This window comes from Drosophila mojavensis, unplaced genomic scaffold (assembly GCF_018153725.1).
Source record: "Drosophila mojavensis isolate 15081-1352.22 unplaced genomic scaffold, ASM1815372v1 contig_231, whole genome shotgun sequence".
Taxonomy (NCBI): domain Eukaryota; kingdom Metazoa; phylum Arthropoda; class Insecta; order Diptera; family Drosophilidae; genus Drosophila; species Drosophila mojavensis.
In genome coordinates this window covers 6,266,031-6,283,908 of record NW_025318772.1, presented here as the reverse complement: position 1 = coordinate 6,283,908, position 17,878 = coordinate 6,266,031, and the positions used below count along the sequence as shown (strand labels likewise).

The following is a 17,878-nucleotide window of genomic DNA, read 5'->3' as shown; positions in this document are numbered from 1 at the left end:
CACTTGCAGTGGTATTGGTATCGGTATTGGTAAATAAATAACAAAAAACATGTTGAATTAGCATAATTTAATTTTAAGCAAAAGCTCGTTTGATAGAAGTTTTGCAACTCTAGTTTAATGTAACTCAAGAGGTCTGCGATTAGAGAAAAGGACATTAAAAAATTTTTAAAGGCAGGATAACATGTTGGGTAATTTATATTAATATTAACATTGTCTAACTGAAATGATCTGCACACTGTGCGACGACTGCCTGTGAATGGCTGTGTGTGATTGCATGTGCGTCTGTATGTGTTTGTACTTGTGCTTTTGCCTTTCTTGTGCGCTGCTGCCGTTATTGCTGTTGTTGTTGTATTTGCCTTGGCACTTGGCGGCGACTGCGACTGGCTCTGCCTCAGTTTCTGCTGGCTGGCTCACTCCGTCTCTGCTGGCACGGCTCGGCTCGGCTCGACTCGGCTCTGCCTCTGTCTCTGGTGTACTCTGAGCTTTTGGCAGCCTTCTTGGGCGCTAGTCAGCAGCGAGCACTTATCAGTTTTCTGATCGCTGTGGGAATTCAGTTAATTGTGGACGCTGTAGCAAAACGGACGCACGGCACAACCTGCATCAAAAATAAACATTTCAAAGTCGAACGCGAACTCGAACTCGATTCTCGAACATTATTTGCTGTTGCCGCCGCTGCGTTTGTCGCGTGAAAGTCATTTGCCACCAGGCACTGCCGCCTGCCTCCAGCCCCACTGGCCCTAAGACAACCACTTAGAAGCTAGAAGTTTCCCCCAGAGTCTCTGTTAGCCCAAGCACAGCTGAAAACATATTTAAGGACCGTACTAAAAACTCATCGAGAAATATTTCGTATACGCAACGTTCTCCGACAGTGCAATCCAATTTCGACAAAGTCAGTTAAATATAACGTTTTCAGGGTGTGTGAGTGCGGCTAAGATAATCGTCCATTATTATATAAATATAAATAACAACGAACCGTAAAAACTGGTAAAAAAAAAAACGAAAACAAACAAAAATTAATTCCAAAATTAAAACGAACAGCCATAAACAAATCGTCATAAAAATAAAAAATCGTACACATATAGCGCGCGCCAATATTGCTCCAATTCAAAACGGCTTAGCAACAAATGCACTGAGCACCAACAACAGCAACAACAACACGGCTTGCCATATAGAAAGCCCAACAATCAAATACAAATAATCAACTTCAATAGCAGCGACAACAACAACAGCTACAACACGGGATTAAAAATCCAGCTACAACCACTGAGAAAACAAACAAACAACAACAACAAGAACCACAACAAATGTGGTGGGTGCATTGGTAAGCTCAGCGGGTAAAAAAAGTAACGGTTAATACATACAAAAAAATCGTTGAAATTGGCCAAAATGTTTGTTGTTTTTATTTTTTGTTGCTTTTAATTTTTTTTATGCGCAAACGCGTTTCTTATGCTTAGCATTTTTTGCTTCAGTTGTTGTTGTTGTTTATTGTTGCTGCTTGTACTCCAAGTAACTTTTTTTTGCTAAGTTTTAATTTTTGCTGCCTTGCTCAACGTTTGGTTTTTTTACTGCTGCTCTCGTACATTTTGACGGCTATAAAGTGGATTTGTCTTCAATTGTGTTTAGAAATCTGCACGGCCCAAAGCCAAAGCCTAAGCCAAAGCCAAAACTGAAGCTGAGACTGGGGTGAAAAAAAAGACTGCAGCGATTGCTCTGAAAATATGTCGGCCAAAAAAGTTGCAGAAAAAAAGGTATTCGAAAAAAGCAAAAACAAAATAAATAGCCACTGATTTGCGTCAAGGTCAGCGATGAAAGTGTGTGTGCCTGTGTGTGTGTGTGTGTGTGCCTGTGTGTGTGTGTGTGTGAATCCATGTGTATTGCTATTGCTACTACTGCTGTGCTTTACAGTTACCCTTTGTGGCATGCATTAGCCATCAAAATCGATTGAAAAACCTTTTGTCTCCCGTTTTGATTGACGGGCGTGTAGATCAATTTTGATTGAGCAGATGCTTATCTCACAGTTTCCCATCGATTGCCGCAATGTCCGTCGCCTGTTTTTTGAGTGTAATTTCCCCCACCCGCCACACCCCCCACTGATGGACAAATGAGCTGTTACGCAGGGCTTGTCAAATCGGGCGACGTGCAACTATAATTTAGTTTAATTTTGGCCCAGCTGCCAGGCTGTGCAGCTTGTTGTTATTGTGACGCCCCAATCTATTACCGACTTGTTTGTCATAATTAACGGCTTAATGTAATCGAGTATTGCGTCTGAGACTGTGCTGGTGCTCAAGGGACGGCCATTTGGGAAATCAATTTGTATTTTTTCTGCCGCTTGTAGGGGCTTCCACAAATTTTCATAATGTTGGCATATTACCCATTGAATAATGTTTAGCTTGAGAAAAAACTGAACTGAATTGAAATCTCCCAATTTATATAAGCTTATATACTTTATTTCTTAATTTAGAATTGTGTATATAGTAATTTCGATTCGATTTAAAAATAAAATATTCTTGGTCATACTTCAAGCTTGGAGTTCTATACAGCTAAATCAATCAGTCATTCATTCTAAATATATTCACTCATAGCTTAAAGGCATTTCAACTCAAATTACTTTGCACTTTCTTATTTGGCCAACAGCCCAATCGAATGACTGACAACAAACAATTAAACAAACTCATAAACAATTTGTGTAATTCATTCGCTGCACATTCTATGCCAAATTGCAAAACGTCAGCAGCCCCATTGCCAAACTTAACTCGTTCAACTATTTTAATACAAATTATTATTAAAAGCTTAATTGCACACTTCGTAATAGCAACAAAGATAGAAGCAGCAGCAGCAGCAGCAGCAGCAGCAGTAGTAGCAGTAGTAGCACCAACTGAGCTTTGGCCAAAACAATTAACGCCACTAAGCAAAATTAACAAATTGTCTGCAATGGCTGCCAACAGCAGCAAATTATAAATATATAGTCGTATGGTGTATATATAGACACATATATAAGAAAATAAACCTGTTGCACTATTTGTATTTTGTTTGGTCTGAGCCGCGATTACACGTATATGACAGTAATTATGATGATAAAACAGCTGGGTATATTTGCTTAAGCAGAGACTGCTAGTTCAAGAGATTCCCTGTATGAAACGATATATAAAGACAGACGGAGGAGATCAGATATGAGAGAAGAGAATTGACTACGGTATAGATTGACATAGAATAAGATATATACATATATTTATTTATACATTATATTCATGAATAAATAAATATATATAATATATAATGTACAGTCGAGTCTCGATAATTCGTACCTCTCAAAATAAAAAATTACGTTAAAGAAATTTCTTCTCAATAAATCTTGATAATTTTAATTTTTGTATAAATCGAAAGAAAATTAATCGCCTTGCCATTTCGAATTATCGGGACTCCACTGTACATATATCAAATGCAGATATTCATATAAGATCTTTAGCATTAATAATATTGAATTTGAAGTCATATCAAAAGATAAAACAGGCTTGTCTCTGCTGCTCTATTCTATATAGCCCATTAGGCGCACATGTTTTTTTATTTTTATTTTTTTTTAAATACCTACAGGGTATATAACAAGTGCAATAAACTTTTAAGAAATTCCATGGAAATATAAACGACTTTATGGTCGCGGCCATTATTTGGTTAAGTTTGCTTTACTTTTGCTCTGCAATCATTTTGGCAGTCAACCTGACAGAAATTTAAAAGAAAACGAGGAACAAGAAGAAGAGGAATAAATATATAGCACATACGCCGTGTGGCCTCTCCCATGGCATGGCTTGGCTTGGCTTGTGCTGGCCTGACTTGGCTTTGAGCCTGTCCGTCCCTCAACTCGCAGTGCGCTGCGTCAATTTTCAATGAATTGCAATCGGCATTTGTTTTGCTGCCGCGTCGCGTGTGCTTTCAGTCCGCCTTTGTTGCGAGTTGCGAGAATGTTTGACAATTTGTCACATAGTCGAACACTTGATTCCACTTGCGACCCATTTGTTACACACTTTATGTTGTGATTGCGACTTCCATTCGTTTCGATTCGATACAATTCGATTTCATTGTGCTGTCCCCTGTCGTACTTAGTAGCAATTTATTTGCCTTTGCTTGTGTCTTTGCCTTTGCTGTGCTCACTTCTGGTTTTAAATCAAGTTTATTAACCGGAATTGCCAGCATTCTATTGTGGCCCGCTTCATTTGCCATTGCTTTTCTGGGCGTATCTATGGCAATCGATTAGCATTCTAATTTATATACTAACTACACCAATATTGCACAGATTTGACGCCAATGGGCATACACGACGATATCAAACGGGCCAAGTGCAAGAGCAAGAGCAAGAGCAAGAGCAAGAGCAAGAGCAAGAGCAATACCCAGTCCCATTGCCAATTGGCATACACATATAGTTTCTTGATTCGCTGTCAATAAAACAAATATTATTAATAATTGCAACTAAATTGTGTTAGCGCACTTTATCGATACTCCACACCCACAACATTCCCATGCCACGTTGGCTTACCGTTCTTTCATTGCCTGAACTCATTGCAAATGCATGAAAAATTATTTTGCTGGCAAAGGGTTTGTACATATGTAAATAATTCACATTTAATATCTGAATATTCAGAATTAATATCGAGAATAAAATAAAACATATATTAACAAAGTGAGAGAGTTTATAAATATGTTTTTAATATATTCCTATAATCGATATGTAATTTATATGCAGAATCAATAGAAATCACGTTTTAAAGATAATAAAAATTAGTTAGTCTAAGATCACTTCAGCAGAATGCCAAAAATTGCGACTATATGAAAGATATCAAAGCTCTAAAATACAAAATAAAATTTTACTAAAAATTCTGAATAAAATATCTATTTTGAAGTTCAATTTTATTGATAATCAAAGAAGTAGGCATTCAAAATATTTACGAAATTTTAGGGAATCATGAATTAAAGGCAAAACTAAAGCTTAGCTCTTATAATACTTCATTATGTATCATAATATAAAGAAAGAAAACAAAGCTGATCCAGAAGAGTTCAAATTAAACAGCATGCGGCATACTTGCTGGTGTGTGTGTGTTTGAGGGTGTGTATGTGTTTGTCTATGCTTTTGAATGCGAAAGCAGCGAAAAAAGTTTATTGAACCTTTGTCTGAATATATTCTACGCCCCTCTACCTGCTCTACATACCACCAAGGCAACATTTGAATATATTTTTTTTAAATCAGAGTAATAATAGTCCATTTACAGATATAGTAAGCCCGTTAGGTCCTCATCACTTTTATTGCATTTTTTTATAGTATTATTAATCACGTTTTGTGCCTGAAGTGAAGTCATGCATGAACTCAGTGTTTATGTCAACTAAATAACTTCAAACTTAACTAATACTAATCAATAATTATTACTTATATAATGACAATCTCAGCAGTTTTTGGCGAGCTTAGATGATTTCTATAGACACACACACACACACACACACATAATATATTTGTCTAAAGTTCAAACAAGTTATTGTCGGGCAAATATTGCATACACTTTGTTGTTTTGGCCTTAAGGCTAGCCAGTTTACAGCTGATGCCGTCCGATCTGTAGCTGGCTACATTTCTGGGTCTGATATGGGTGCAGCTTCAAACCGAACTGTCCAGTTTAGTAAGTGAATATGTGCACTGAGGTCGGAGAGTGCAGCGGATGGCGCCCGGTCGCTAGATAACAACGACCTTAACGTGCTTTTGATTAGTACTTTTACTTTCCGCTCTGGACTCAGAGTTACAGTTACACAGACACACACACACGCCCAACAACGCAAAATAGCTTAAAAAAACTGGCTGCCTGTCAAGCTGTCAAAGATAACGAAGCTGCGAAGAAATGCGTCACAAGTGGCCAGACGAGTAGCGAAGAATGAGAATCGAATACAAGAAGCGAAAGAGAGGAGTGTATATAAAAAAGAAGCTATTTCCATAAGTAACAGTTGGCTGTTGTCTAATTAATTAGCCAAGCTTAGACATTTTTTTTGGCTCTTTGGTTGGCCAAGAAACTTTCGTTTTTAATGAGCTGAATTCCGGCCATAAAGATTTTGTTTTGCTGCGCACAGACACGCACTCAAAGACTGACTCGAATTCCTGGATAATTAAAAGCCATTGAACGCTCGGCGGCCCAAAGCTCTGACTATGAGTAATTATATGGTCTGTGAAGAAGTCTTGATAAGAATTAGAACTGGTTTTATGAACTGGCTAGGCTACTGTTACCTATGGATTTTCGGCCAAATAACTATTTTTAGTTTATTATTATTATTATTAAGTTGTTGTTGACTTGGCTTAATTACAGACTTGGCTTAGCGGAAATGCCTGCTAATTGCTTTGTGGGGCTTTAATGAAATTAAGCTATGACTATTAAAGCATGCATAAAGGGCGCCAATTGGCAATAAAAATCAGCTAAAGGCTAATGTGCGCCAATGGCAATAGATTTGGCCAACATACAATGCAATGCACGAGCCCAGACGAGCCGAGCCAAGTCAAGTGAAGCCAGTCTCAATGATATGCCAATTGTTGTGTGGCTATCAAAATATTTGTCATTAATTATAAATATGTTGAAATCGCTAAGAAACAGCTTAGCTTAGCATCTGCTCGATCTTGGGCTGGGGCTGGGACTGGGGCCAGAGGCAACAACTCCGACTGCGGCTGCGTCTGCGGCTGGAACTGCTGCAACTTGTTGCGACTTGTTGTGGCTGCTGGCTGCTGGCTGCCCCACCGCACCGCAATGCGCCAGACAAGTTCAATGATTCTTTCAGCCGTGACTCAATCGCATTTGGCAACTCGCAAAAATTAGCTGCAAATGCTCAAATATTTCTGTCTGTTTCGCTGGCTACACTCGCTGCTAGTAAGCAGCAAGTGTGAAATGCACCTTGACATTTGAGTGTGTCTCTCCTCAACTACCTCATCAGTGCTCTGCCTTCCTTTCCACAAACGCAACTCGTATTGATTACCGATCGTTATGAATTTGTTTAGCCTGGCTGATGCTAATGTTGATGCTAATGCCTGGCAATACCTTTTGCAAATTATGCATCATTTTGCAATATTAATGTTCCCTCCTCCTACAAAAAAAAAAAAAAAAAAACAAATTTCGATTTATCAATCGTTTAGTAAGCGCTAAACTCTTTACTAACAGATAAAAGCCAAAAGTAGTATATATTAAGTCTTCGGGTTGAGCTGCTGTTATGCTATATTTGCTTGATCTATACTATATTTAACATTTGGCTAATTTTTAAATCATAGCAGCAGAGATAATCGCATTTGTATGCATATATGCTTTAAAGGCCAATATATAAAATTCCTTCTTAATTAGCTTTGTTCAAAATCTCTTTTAGATTTATCAGTTTAAAATATTTGTTTTTCTATAACAATTAACTTAATTGCTTGCTTCTGTTCTTTAATTTCAGTGATTAACAAGTCACATACCACACCAGCACACACGCACATACACACAGAGTGGGAGAGATCACACACAGGAGCGTCAAGAGTTTTTGTTCAGTATGATTCAACTGCAGACAAGACAAACGGCCAAATGATTCATCTGTCGCGCAAAGAAAGTGAAGATCATTAAGAAGTGGACAAGAACAAGAGACGAAATTAAAGCGACCAATTAAAGTGGAGCCTTAATCAGCTGCAGTCGACGTAGCCCAAGTGGATGTTACAGAACCGAAACAACGTCGGCATGGCACACTTTTGCTGGTATCATAAATTGGTCTTTTTGCTGCTGGTAAGTTGTGCGTTTGTAATTGGTTAAGGTCATTAAGGTATGAATAATTAATTAATGAGATAATTGAAGACTTTATTTGTGAGTGGGTTATTGAACTGCATCCTTATGAATCGGCTCATAAATCAGGGAACGCAACTGAATATGCAGATTATATTATAAGAAAGAAAGAATATTTGTATAATATTATGATATAAGTCGATTGACTTTACATTCGACATTTCTAGAATTACTATAGATTTTTCAATAAGTTTATATATATCGATAAGTTTAGAGGGCGGATTTCCGATACTCGCCAATACACCATCTGCAAAAGAAATCGTTAAATCATTTGCCGATTTGGTTAGAGTATTATGCAGTCGGTCATACTGATGGGTATTTGCTTTCTTTTGTCGATAGTTTTCCCTTTCAATCAACGCGATTGTGTTTCTTCGGTGTCATTTCTCGTATATTTTAAATTTTTTACAGTTTTTTCTCACATTGTCGGCTAACCAAATAGGTTAGTGGTAAAGCTCCACCTTAACATGGCTAACGAAACAAGATTATACACACCAATTCATTAAGGGTACATCCAGCTATATAGCCAGAGATCATTATACACATTAAGGCGAAGATATATGCGAGCCGTTGCTAGCTATCCAAGCCAACTAGTTTCACAGCCGCATATTTAAGCCAAGCGACGTCTACACGATTCTCGACATTGAACTTTAGAGATGGATGGATGATATGCGAGCTGTTGTCTGATTCTGGGGAATGATTTATTACGCATATGAGGCAGAAATTAATGCGGGAGCATATATGTACATATGCATATATAGGCACGCAAGCGATTCGAATTGGCCAACCCTTTGAGTTAACACGAATGAGTATTGGATGGATGCAGCTGGCTATTTGGCGTGGCTAACAGAGTCCCATTACAGCGTCTAATGGCTGCAGCATAAAATTGCAATTGCAATTGCAGTTGCCGTTGCAGTTGAAGTTGCAGTTGCAGTTGCACATGAGCTCAAATTGCTCACTTGGCCAATTGGTATAGAAATATATGGATTAATTGCTGGCTATAATGGTGTCTGCTTTCGCCTCGGCCCGCATTTATTGGCCCAAATCATCATCATCATCATCATAGTCATAGACGGCAATGCGAATGCATTTTTATTAGTATTAATTTGTGTTGGTTAATGCTAATGTCTGTTATGGCTGCAACAAACTGAATTGACTGCCCGCTGGCCACAGACACAGCTGATTGTGTGCGAATGCAAAGTAAAACTAAAGTAATGCTGGCTAAAAGCAACTTAACTACGGCATAAGCCAGGCAAAATAATTGCACGCGATTCGAGTGCGGCTATGCGAAACTGAAACTGAAAACTGAAAACTCAAATACTCAAAACAGAGAACTGAAAACTGAAAACTGAACTAAAACAGCAATTGGCGCAGTCGCTGCTGCCGTCGCTGCTGCAGTCGATGACGCTGGCAATTTGCAAATTATGCGCAGCGGGCAGGACGTTGATTGAGGATGCAGTGCGGGGCGTGGCGGGGTGTGCTGTGGTGCCACTGCTGTGGTGCAACAACATTCTAAAGCCCCAGCCTCAGCTTTTCTCTCATATAGAGCAGTACTTAGATGTGTGCGTGTGTGTAAGTGTGTGTATGGTCTGATATGCATATGACGATTAGCACAAAAATATATTGTATGTAGAATAGTGTAGCGCAAGCAGGAGTTTTTTTTTTTTTGTTTTTCATTTGTATTTGTTGTGCTGTATAATTAATAAATGTGTGTTATTATGACAGAAACGGAGACTGACTGAGCTGAGTGCTGACTGCGATTGGGCTTGGAGTTGGCATTGAGCGCCCTAATGCGGGGCCGAAGATCGATGTTGCGATTTAATGGCAAGTCATAAGATGCCTGGCTACAAGTGGCAAATGGCAACGGGCAACTGGCAACTGGCAGTAGGCAAGTGGCAAGTGGCAAGTTGCCAATTGCAACATATGAGCAGGCAGCGAGCAGCGGGCAGCGGGTGGTGGCTGCAATTAAACAATGGCCGCTTGGCAACAGAGTTCAGCTGACACATTCACATTGTGGCAACTGCTGCTGCTGGAGCTACTGCTGCTGCTCCTTTCAACGCCCACCACAAATGCCTCGGGCCACAATCGTTGCAGCCACACCACAATAAACGTATATGCGGACAGGCCAATTCTTGTTGCATGCTGCCCGTTTTTTGACCAGATGAATTTTGATAAAATACAAAAAAAAAAAAAGAAACATGCACCGAAAACTTTTCATTATTATAGCCTGGCGACTTTTTCCGCGTTTGCCGCTCTATGCAAATCTGCTAGACGCTCTGTGTGTGGCCAGTTCGTGTCTTGAGTCATTCGTTTGTGTTTTTATGCAACCGCATAACGGCTTTTGCGGCACGTCAATCAACCGGAGACGCCTAATTGATTAGCTGCTGCGCTGAGTGACTTTTAATGTGTGCACTTCCGAAATCTACATATTAAATCCAAGCATTAGCTGAAATACCAATCCAAAATTGAAATTGAAACTGAGGCTGAAACTGAAACTGAAGCTGAAACTGAAGCTGAAACTGAGCTAGAAACTTAAATTGAAAGTGAAACGCAATTGAAATTGACAACAACAACTTTTGAAGAAGGGGAGCAGCTGGGCAATAAAAGCCGAATCATAAAAGAACTTGTTCGCCAGATCTCATTTCAGTCTATTTGATTTGTTGCCGTCTCGTTGGATGATTGTGGCTAATTAAATTGGAAGGTTCTGAAGCGGCACTTGAAAGTCAATGGAGCTGCCGTGTGAGACGCTAGACTCAGACTGAGTGCGCTGAGTGCGCTCATTAAGCCGTGATTATTGCTTAATTGTTCGATGTCTAACAACAGTTCTATTGATTTGGCTAACGCGGATATCTCATTGAGTTTCACCGACAGCGTTTAGAATTTCAAAAGACCAATTTAAGCGCCCATTTCTGTGTAAACTCAACGTGGCGTTTGACACTTCCGCTAAGTTGACAGCCGTGAAAATTGTCAACGCTGTTGTGAAAGGTCCAACAATTGAATGATAAATGATAAACGATAAACGATAAACGCTAACTGGATCGCTAACTGCCACCTAAGTGCAAAAGAATGTCTAACAGGATTAACATTTTGCCAATGGTCAGAAAACTGAAATCACAAATCACAGCCCTGATAAATCAATCAAGATTAATGCCTAATAATTGCCTATCTATTTTTGGGCGCAAACGCAAACAACAACCTGAACGCATTTCATTCATTCATTCATTAAACTCACAGTGGCACTGACCAGTCGGTTCAAGTAACTCGCCACAATGAAAAGGAATGCCACAAGCACAAGCACAATCACAATCACAATCACAGTGCCACACAATAAGTTGTCGTTTAGTATATATTTAGAACGTTTCATGGTGTCCAATTGGCCAGGCGATGTACATACATACATGCATGTACGTGGGACACTGGTTTTTGCTCAGCTAACCTGAGCCCTTTTGGGCCCATTGTTCAGTGGCTGCTCGCATTGTTATTAACTTTCAGCGATTTGTGTGTCAATGTTAAATGCTCATTCACTGCCCGCAGCACAAGTACCACCAGCCGCAGCAGCAGCAGCCGCAGCAGCAGCAGCCGCAGCAGTTACTTCTGCAATTTTAGACATAAAAGGCAAGGCGAGCCGCCTCACTGGTGACTAACACACAACTACCAAACGGGTAACTGGCAACTGCCAACTTCCAACTACCAACTGGCAACTGGCCGGGCGCCCATTGGCTGCCTGCGCCTGTTTACACTGTAATTTTAGCACATGTGCGAAGGTGTTTTGCTTGCTCTAATGCTGCCTGCCAACAATTGTTAGATTGAATCGCTTAAATATGATCTAGAAATGTTTAGTTTTAAGCCACAACAACAACTACAACAGCAACAGCAACAGCAACAACGACAGGCGACTGTCGCCTAGCGCTGCTCGCCCACTCAATTTCATTTGTTGTTGTTTTTGTTGCACATCGCTGCGCTGTCAAGCTATTTGCATTTATGCTCAAAAAGCTGCCGGATGTTGTTGTTGCTGCCTATTTACTATGTATATATAATTATATATATATAAATACGTACATATATATATATAAATATCTATCTATAAAGTTATATAATAATTATGTTATTATTTTATTTTATTTATAAACTGTTTTGCATGCAACAAAAAAAAAAAAAAAAAAAAAACAAAATTTATTGTATTTTTTCTTTTGTGTTTTCAATTTACGCCTTTCCAATCGCATTTAATTTTATGACCTAGCCGTTTTTTATGTGCTTTATCTCGATTACAATTAGTTATGCTGATTTCGCCAAATGCAATAAATACGCTTTGCACTGTTGACGTCTGTTGCAGGGCAAGTTCGTGTCCTAAGTCTTTTGTTTTTGTGAGGCGTTAAACGTCTGTGAGAGGGCGGCATTTGGAGCTGCATTCATTTGATTTATGCCTGGCTCAAGCACATGATATGCACTAGACGAGTTCATTGAAAGCAAATCATATTTTATGAGTAAGCGGAAGGTCAAAGCTAAATTGTTAGTAATCGCTAATGGTTTTGACCCAATAATAATAATAATAATAATAATAATAGCAACAAAGCTGAACAAATCTTGTTTTCATGTTAATATCCTTAACGAGTCATGCTAATATCCAGCTGTTAACCTGACCTTTATGTTTGGGATTTCCCAAAGATTCACTGCTGTCTAGGTAACGAAATTTGATTCTCAAGCTGTGTCATAATTCGCTGATATTTGACTCTTATATTGTCTCGTTCAGATATTCGCTGAATTCATCGAGCTATGAGCGTTTTGATATGTATTAGCTTAATGAAAGTTAAGTCGTTTAGCTAAAGACTTTTAAATGGGATTCATATATTATATTATATCATAATCAAATCGATAATCTCATAAGTAATGCTTCGAGCCGAGCTGCAGTAAATTCAAAGATATCGACTCTTGATATGATCTACACAGATTGCAGAGCGATAGCTGAATCGATTGTAATTCATTTCCATATAGTCTTCATTAGCTGCCAATTGCACCCACCTCAGCATGCCACATGTCAGTTAATTATGACACCGTCCAGCTGTTTACAAGCCCCACAAGCCAGAGGCACTTCAAACGCTGCCGCAGCAGCGCATTCCACTGATGTCTTAATAAACCCAATACATTATTATTCAAATGTCATACGTAGCTGGCAAGAAGACATTCGCGGCACACATAAGTGTCTGTCCCTCTCTCAATCTGTGGATCAAATGATGTTTTAATTGCGCAAATTTATAAATAGATCGCTGAGATAAGCTAGGTAGGGTAAATGCATCATGCGCCACTTGATTAGCATAAAAATCGCATTGAAGCGAAATGTGAAGCAATTGACACGAACATAACTAAATCATTTCCATTTCAACTTGCAGATGTTGTGCTGCGGCTATGCGCGACCAGCCCCAGCCCCAGCCCCAGCACCGGTCCCTGCCCCCGCCCCTGTTGCTTCACCCGTATCAGCGGGCAGGCAGAGTGAGCTCATTGCGGGCAATGAGTTTCTCAAGTTGTTCCTCGATCACGACGAACAGCAGCGCAGCCTGCACAGCGATGAGGAGCTCGAGGGACCAGCTGCCGGCCGCCTGAACAGTGCCAGAAGCTTGGAGCACAAGACGCGCTACCGCAATGCCAATGCCCAGCACCAAGCGGATGCGGAGGGCAAGCAGGTCGTCAAGCTGGTGACCACCGGCAGCAAGATTGTCTTTCTGGAGGATGCACCCGGCTCGTCGTCAACCACTAAGCCGAAGTCCAGCGACGAGGTCAAGGTGGTCGCTGTCAGTGTTAGCTCCTCCAGCAAACGTGGCAACCGCATCAGCCGCACCCAGCCGCCCGCCTTCAAGCCCGCCGCGACGCACTCGCACCGAAGCAGTGCGCCAAGTGCAGCTGGCGTTGATTTTGTCAATCGCTCGCACAAGAGTGAACTGTCCATTGAGGAGACTGAGCCACGCCTCGCTGCCGATGTCATGGATGCGGAAAGCGACTCGGTGAACAGTGCCTCCAATATACAAAACGTTTTGGCGGCGCCATTGCTGGCGGCAGCCGCCTCCAGCCGCTCCAGTTCGGTGGCGTTTCGTGGCAGCTCTGTCCCCGGGCGAAATGCCACGCGCATAAATCAGAGAGCGAACGATCCGGAGTCGGCGTCAGAGGCGAATACTCATGAGTCGGTGGGTGATGACAAATTGCTGCCGTTCCAGACGGTGATCTATCACGACACAAAGCAGGGTCACGGACCCCAGTCAAGATCAATATCATACAGCTCCATATCGCAGAACGTGGACGATCTGCATGTGCCGGGCAGCTGGCACCAGTCGGCTGGCATCTTGGCCGAGGCGCAGCGCAACGTGAGCGACAGTCTCAAGCCCATGCCACGTCTCGCCTCCGAGCCATCCAAATTCTATTCTGTGCCATCGAAAATGTACAGTGTTCCATCCAAGTTCTACTCGGAGCCAGCCAAGGTCTACTCAGAGCCAGCCAAGATGTATGGCCAGCCAGAAAAAGTATATTCGGAGCCGGCCAAAGTGTATGGCCAACCGTCCAAGTTTTACTCAGAGCCAGCGAAAGTTTACTCGCAGCCAGCTAAGGTTTATGGAGAGCCCGCCAAGACCTACTGGCCGCAAACTGTAACAACTGGGACGGGTACCGGTACCGGTACCGGTACGGGTACGGGTGCTGGTGTAGGTGTCGGCGTCGGTGTCGGTGTCGGTGTCGGAGTTGGTCTCAGCACGACTAGCTCGCCCACCACAACAAGATCGTCAACATCAACAACGGGAGCAACGACAACAACAGCAGCGCCAGGGCCAGCAACTGTGCCACCGGGCGCTCTGGCTCCCACCACCTTTGTGCCCTCGCGTCGGCCAGCAATTGTCTCGCGGATTGCATTCGGCGAGGCGCAAACAACGACAACAACAACAACAAGCAGATCCATGGAATCCCAGACTGCAACGAGCAGCACGCTGCCCACCGCTAGGCCAAGCACTTGGCAGCACCATTATCACAATGGTCACAATCAGCATCTGCACCACAATCACCACCACCACCACAACCACCAGACTGCAACGAGTGCGGGCAATTCGCAGCCGCGTCGTGTACTCTTCAATTTGGATAAATTACCTTATGATTTATTGAATGCACCGCAACCGCAGCCAGCGCGCCATCTATTGGAGCCAATTTTATCAAAGAGTTCAATTCCAAGCGACTACCAGCAACAGCAGCAGCAGCAGCAGCAGCAACATCATCGTCCATGTTGGGAGCAACAGCAACGTCAGCATCCATCACTGTCGCTTCAACATTCTAATCAAAATGCCAAAGGATTGCCCAATAGAGGTGAGTCTTTGCCCAAAACAAATTACACTGTGCTGCAGGTTTAGCATTGTCGGGTAGCAACTATTTAGTTGGGCGTTGCGTTAGCTCGCTGCATGCTGGCATAATTTATGAATCTACAATTAGTCTAACGATCAGATTCGATTGGAGCTTAACCCCAAACGGCACTCTGCAGCACAGTGTAATTATGAGAGACCAACGCACGTTTAACTAATCTTGAACTTATTCTCTCTCTCTCTCTATCTCTCTCTCTCTCTCTCTCTCTCTTTGTTTTGCTCTCTCTCTGCTAGCAGATCTAGTCAAGTGTGTTTCCAAATTTGCACACCAGCATGCATCGCCCGCAGCAGCGTCCGGCATTAGCGCCTATTCATATAGTTCCAGCTCTAGCAGCTCATCATCCTCGTCCTCCGCGTCCGCTGCGCCAACTGACGATGAGACCATGTTGCCACACTTTACAACCGAACGCGCCGAGCTCTACACACCGACCCCAGAGCAAAATTACGAAATTGAAGAGTCCGTAAGTGTTATGACAAACGGACGAGCCCACGGACTGCAGGGTGGCAGCAGCAGTAGTGGAGGTGGCAGCGGCAGCGGCAGCGGCGCACTGGTCACAGCCACAACACCAGCCAGTCCAGTGAGCACAACACCAGCATCACCCATTGCTGCCGCCACAACACCAACAACAACGCAACACGGCCGCAATCGTGGCCGTGATAGGGGACGTGGTTCGGTGGTGTACACCGCCAACGCAAATGCCAACGACTATGATGGCGGCGGGGATGAAGATGCTGAGGGCAGGGGCAACGCAGATGAGTCGGATGAAGATAAAGTCGCCTATGTAGTGGAGGGACGCAACTATCGCAAATATCGCGTCGAAGAGAAAACCGACGACGGCTTCATCGTTGGCGAATATGGCGTCGTGGACCACAACGATGGCAACCTGAGCGGCGTGCGTTATACCGCCGACTCGACCATTGATCGTCGTTTGATACAAAAGGCGTTGTTGACATTTCTGAAGCTCAAGTAGTTGCAGTTGCAGTTGCAGTTGCAGTCACAGTCACAGCTGTACTCTGGCCGAGCTGACCGAGCTGACCCAACTGCCCCAGCTGCTGCCTCAGCTGCCACAGCTGCAGCGGCAATTCATTTCATACACATGTGATCCAAGTCGTATTGTAGTTAGCGTAGCTTAAATTAATATTAACTAGCCTTCATTCATACAATCACAATGACACCAGCTGAAAGTCGCAATCGAACAATCAACTGATTTTTGTCGGTTCAGTTGCTTGGAGTGAAAGGAATATGCCACTTGATTCGCAAGCATTCAGATAATTTAATATCTAGTTACTAGTTGAACATTGATAAGTCTGCATCAAATACTCAAAAGCTTTAATGTACTTTTTCAACAGCTTTCATAAACTTTTACTCGTGCGCCAGCGCCCCTATTTGTCAATTCGAATTGCTAGAAAATTATACATTTTATTTGAAAGCATCAATCAGTTTTTGCTCGTTTAATCTAATCTAATTGAATAACATTTTCATCTGGTGTCATTGCGTCTTAAGTATTCATAGTTAGATTGTCAACCCACGGCCACAACTCTCTGTCCTACTTTATCCTACATTCCCCCACAGCAAGTGTGCGTGTATTTTGAGCTCTGTGTGTGCGTGTATGTGTGTCTGTGTGTGTGTGTATGTGTGTTACTCAATTTTATAAATATGTAGCTAATGTTTTAATTAATTTATTGTAGTTGTTGGTATTATAATTTAATATAAACTTATTTAAACTCTACACTTAAATGGAAACAATCGCAAAATTTTACCTAGCAACTTGCCATAATTTAATTCATATAACCAACTTGGCCAAGTTCCAATGATTTGGGCCAATAGCACGTACGCACTTAAATGCATAAACTATCCTAACTAGAGCCTAAGTAACTTACAATGTGAAAGATTACACAAAAAGTATATATGTACATGTACACATAAAACTAAAAATAAATGAAGTACATCAATAAAGAACACTAAACTGAAGTATATGGTCGCTATAATTAATGAGCGCCCCACAGGGGGTTGCTGCAGCACAAAGGGGCAAACTGGTCCACGAAATGTAAATAGCCATTAAAAATTGATTAAAAACATGCGGCCAACGGCGATCGGCAACCGACACTCGCGACATTATCATTAAACTTTAATTGATATGAGCAAGTGACAAAGGGATGATGCTTCATTCCAACAACAACAACAACAACAACAACAACAGCAACAAGATGAACAATCATACAATGGGGACAACGAATTGCGGAAACAGCTAAGGATAAAAGAGCTGAGCATCAGGGGCTCTGACTTTTATAGATGCATTTGGTCAATTAAGAGCCAGTGCTCTAGCCAGTGCCTGAGCCAGTGCGAGTGCCAGAGACAGAGCTCGTTAACAGATCTGTTACAATACAAAAAGCGTAGCAAGTGAGCGGAGCGGATAATGCTGATCATGATGAAGACGGCCGGCGGCGGGCAAGGGGCAATGCGCAACGGGCCCCATAAATGCAGAACAGGACCTAAAACCAGCATCTGGACCTGTGAGCTGTAAATGCCAGCTGAAGGTCGCTGAACGGCCTTGCTTGCGGTCGGCCGGGCATGTTTGGCGTCTGCGTGTCGTCATTTGGTTTTTATTGCCTCTGAGGGATTGGGAATTGCAAACGGCGAATGCTTGGCCTAAAATAAAAATATTCCACTGA

The 17,878-nt window shown here is 42.0% G+C and overlaps 1 protein-coding gene across 2 annotated transcripts; it reads left to right on the top strand.

Annotated features, from left to right (window-relative positions):
• The first annotated feature begins 522 nt into the window (after positions 1-522).
• On the top strand, positions 523-17,167 carry LOC6575144 (box A-binding factor). 2 transcript variants are annotated; one of them, XM_032733814.2, is made up of 4 exons: positions 523-1,321; positions 7,444-7,763; positions 13,205-15,152; positions 15,440-17,167. In XM_032733814.2, the coding sequence occupies exons 2-4, from the start codon at positions 7,692-7,694 to the stop codon at positions 16,174-16,176; spliced, it is 2,757 nt and encodes a 918-aa protein (XP_032589705.1). In that variant the 5' UTR covers positions 523-1,321; positions 7,444-7,691; the 3' UTR covers positions 16,177-17,167. The 2 variants fall into 2 exon arrangements, with proteins under 2 accessions (XP_032589705.1, XP_032589706.1); XM_032733815.2 differs by having other exon boundaries at positions 524-1,321; positions 15,443-17,167.
• Positions 17,168-17,878: the final 711 nt, after the last annotated feature.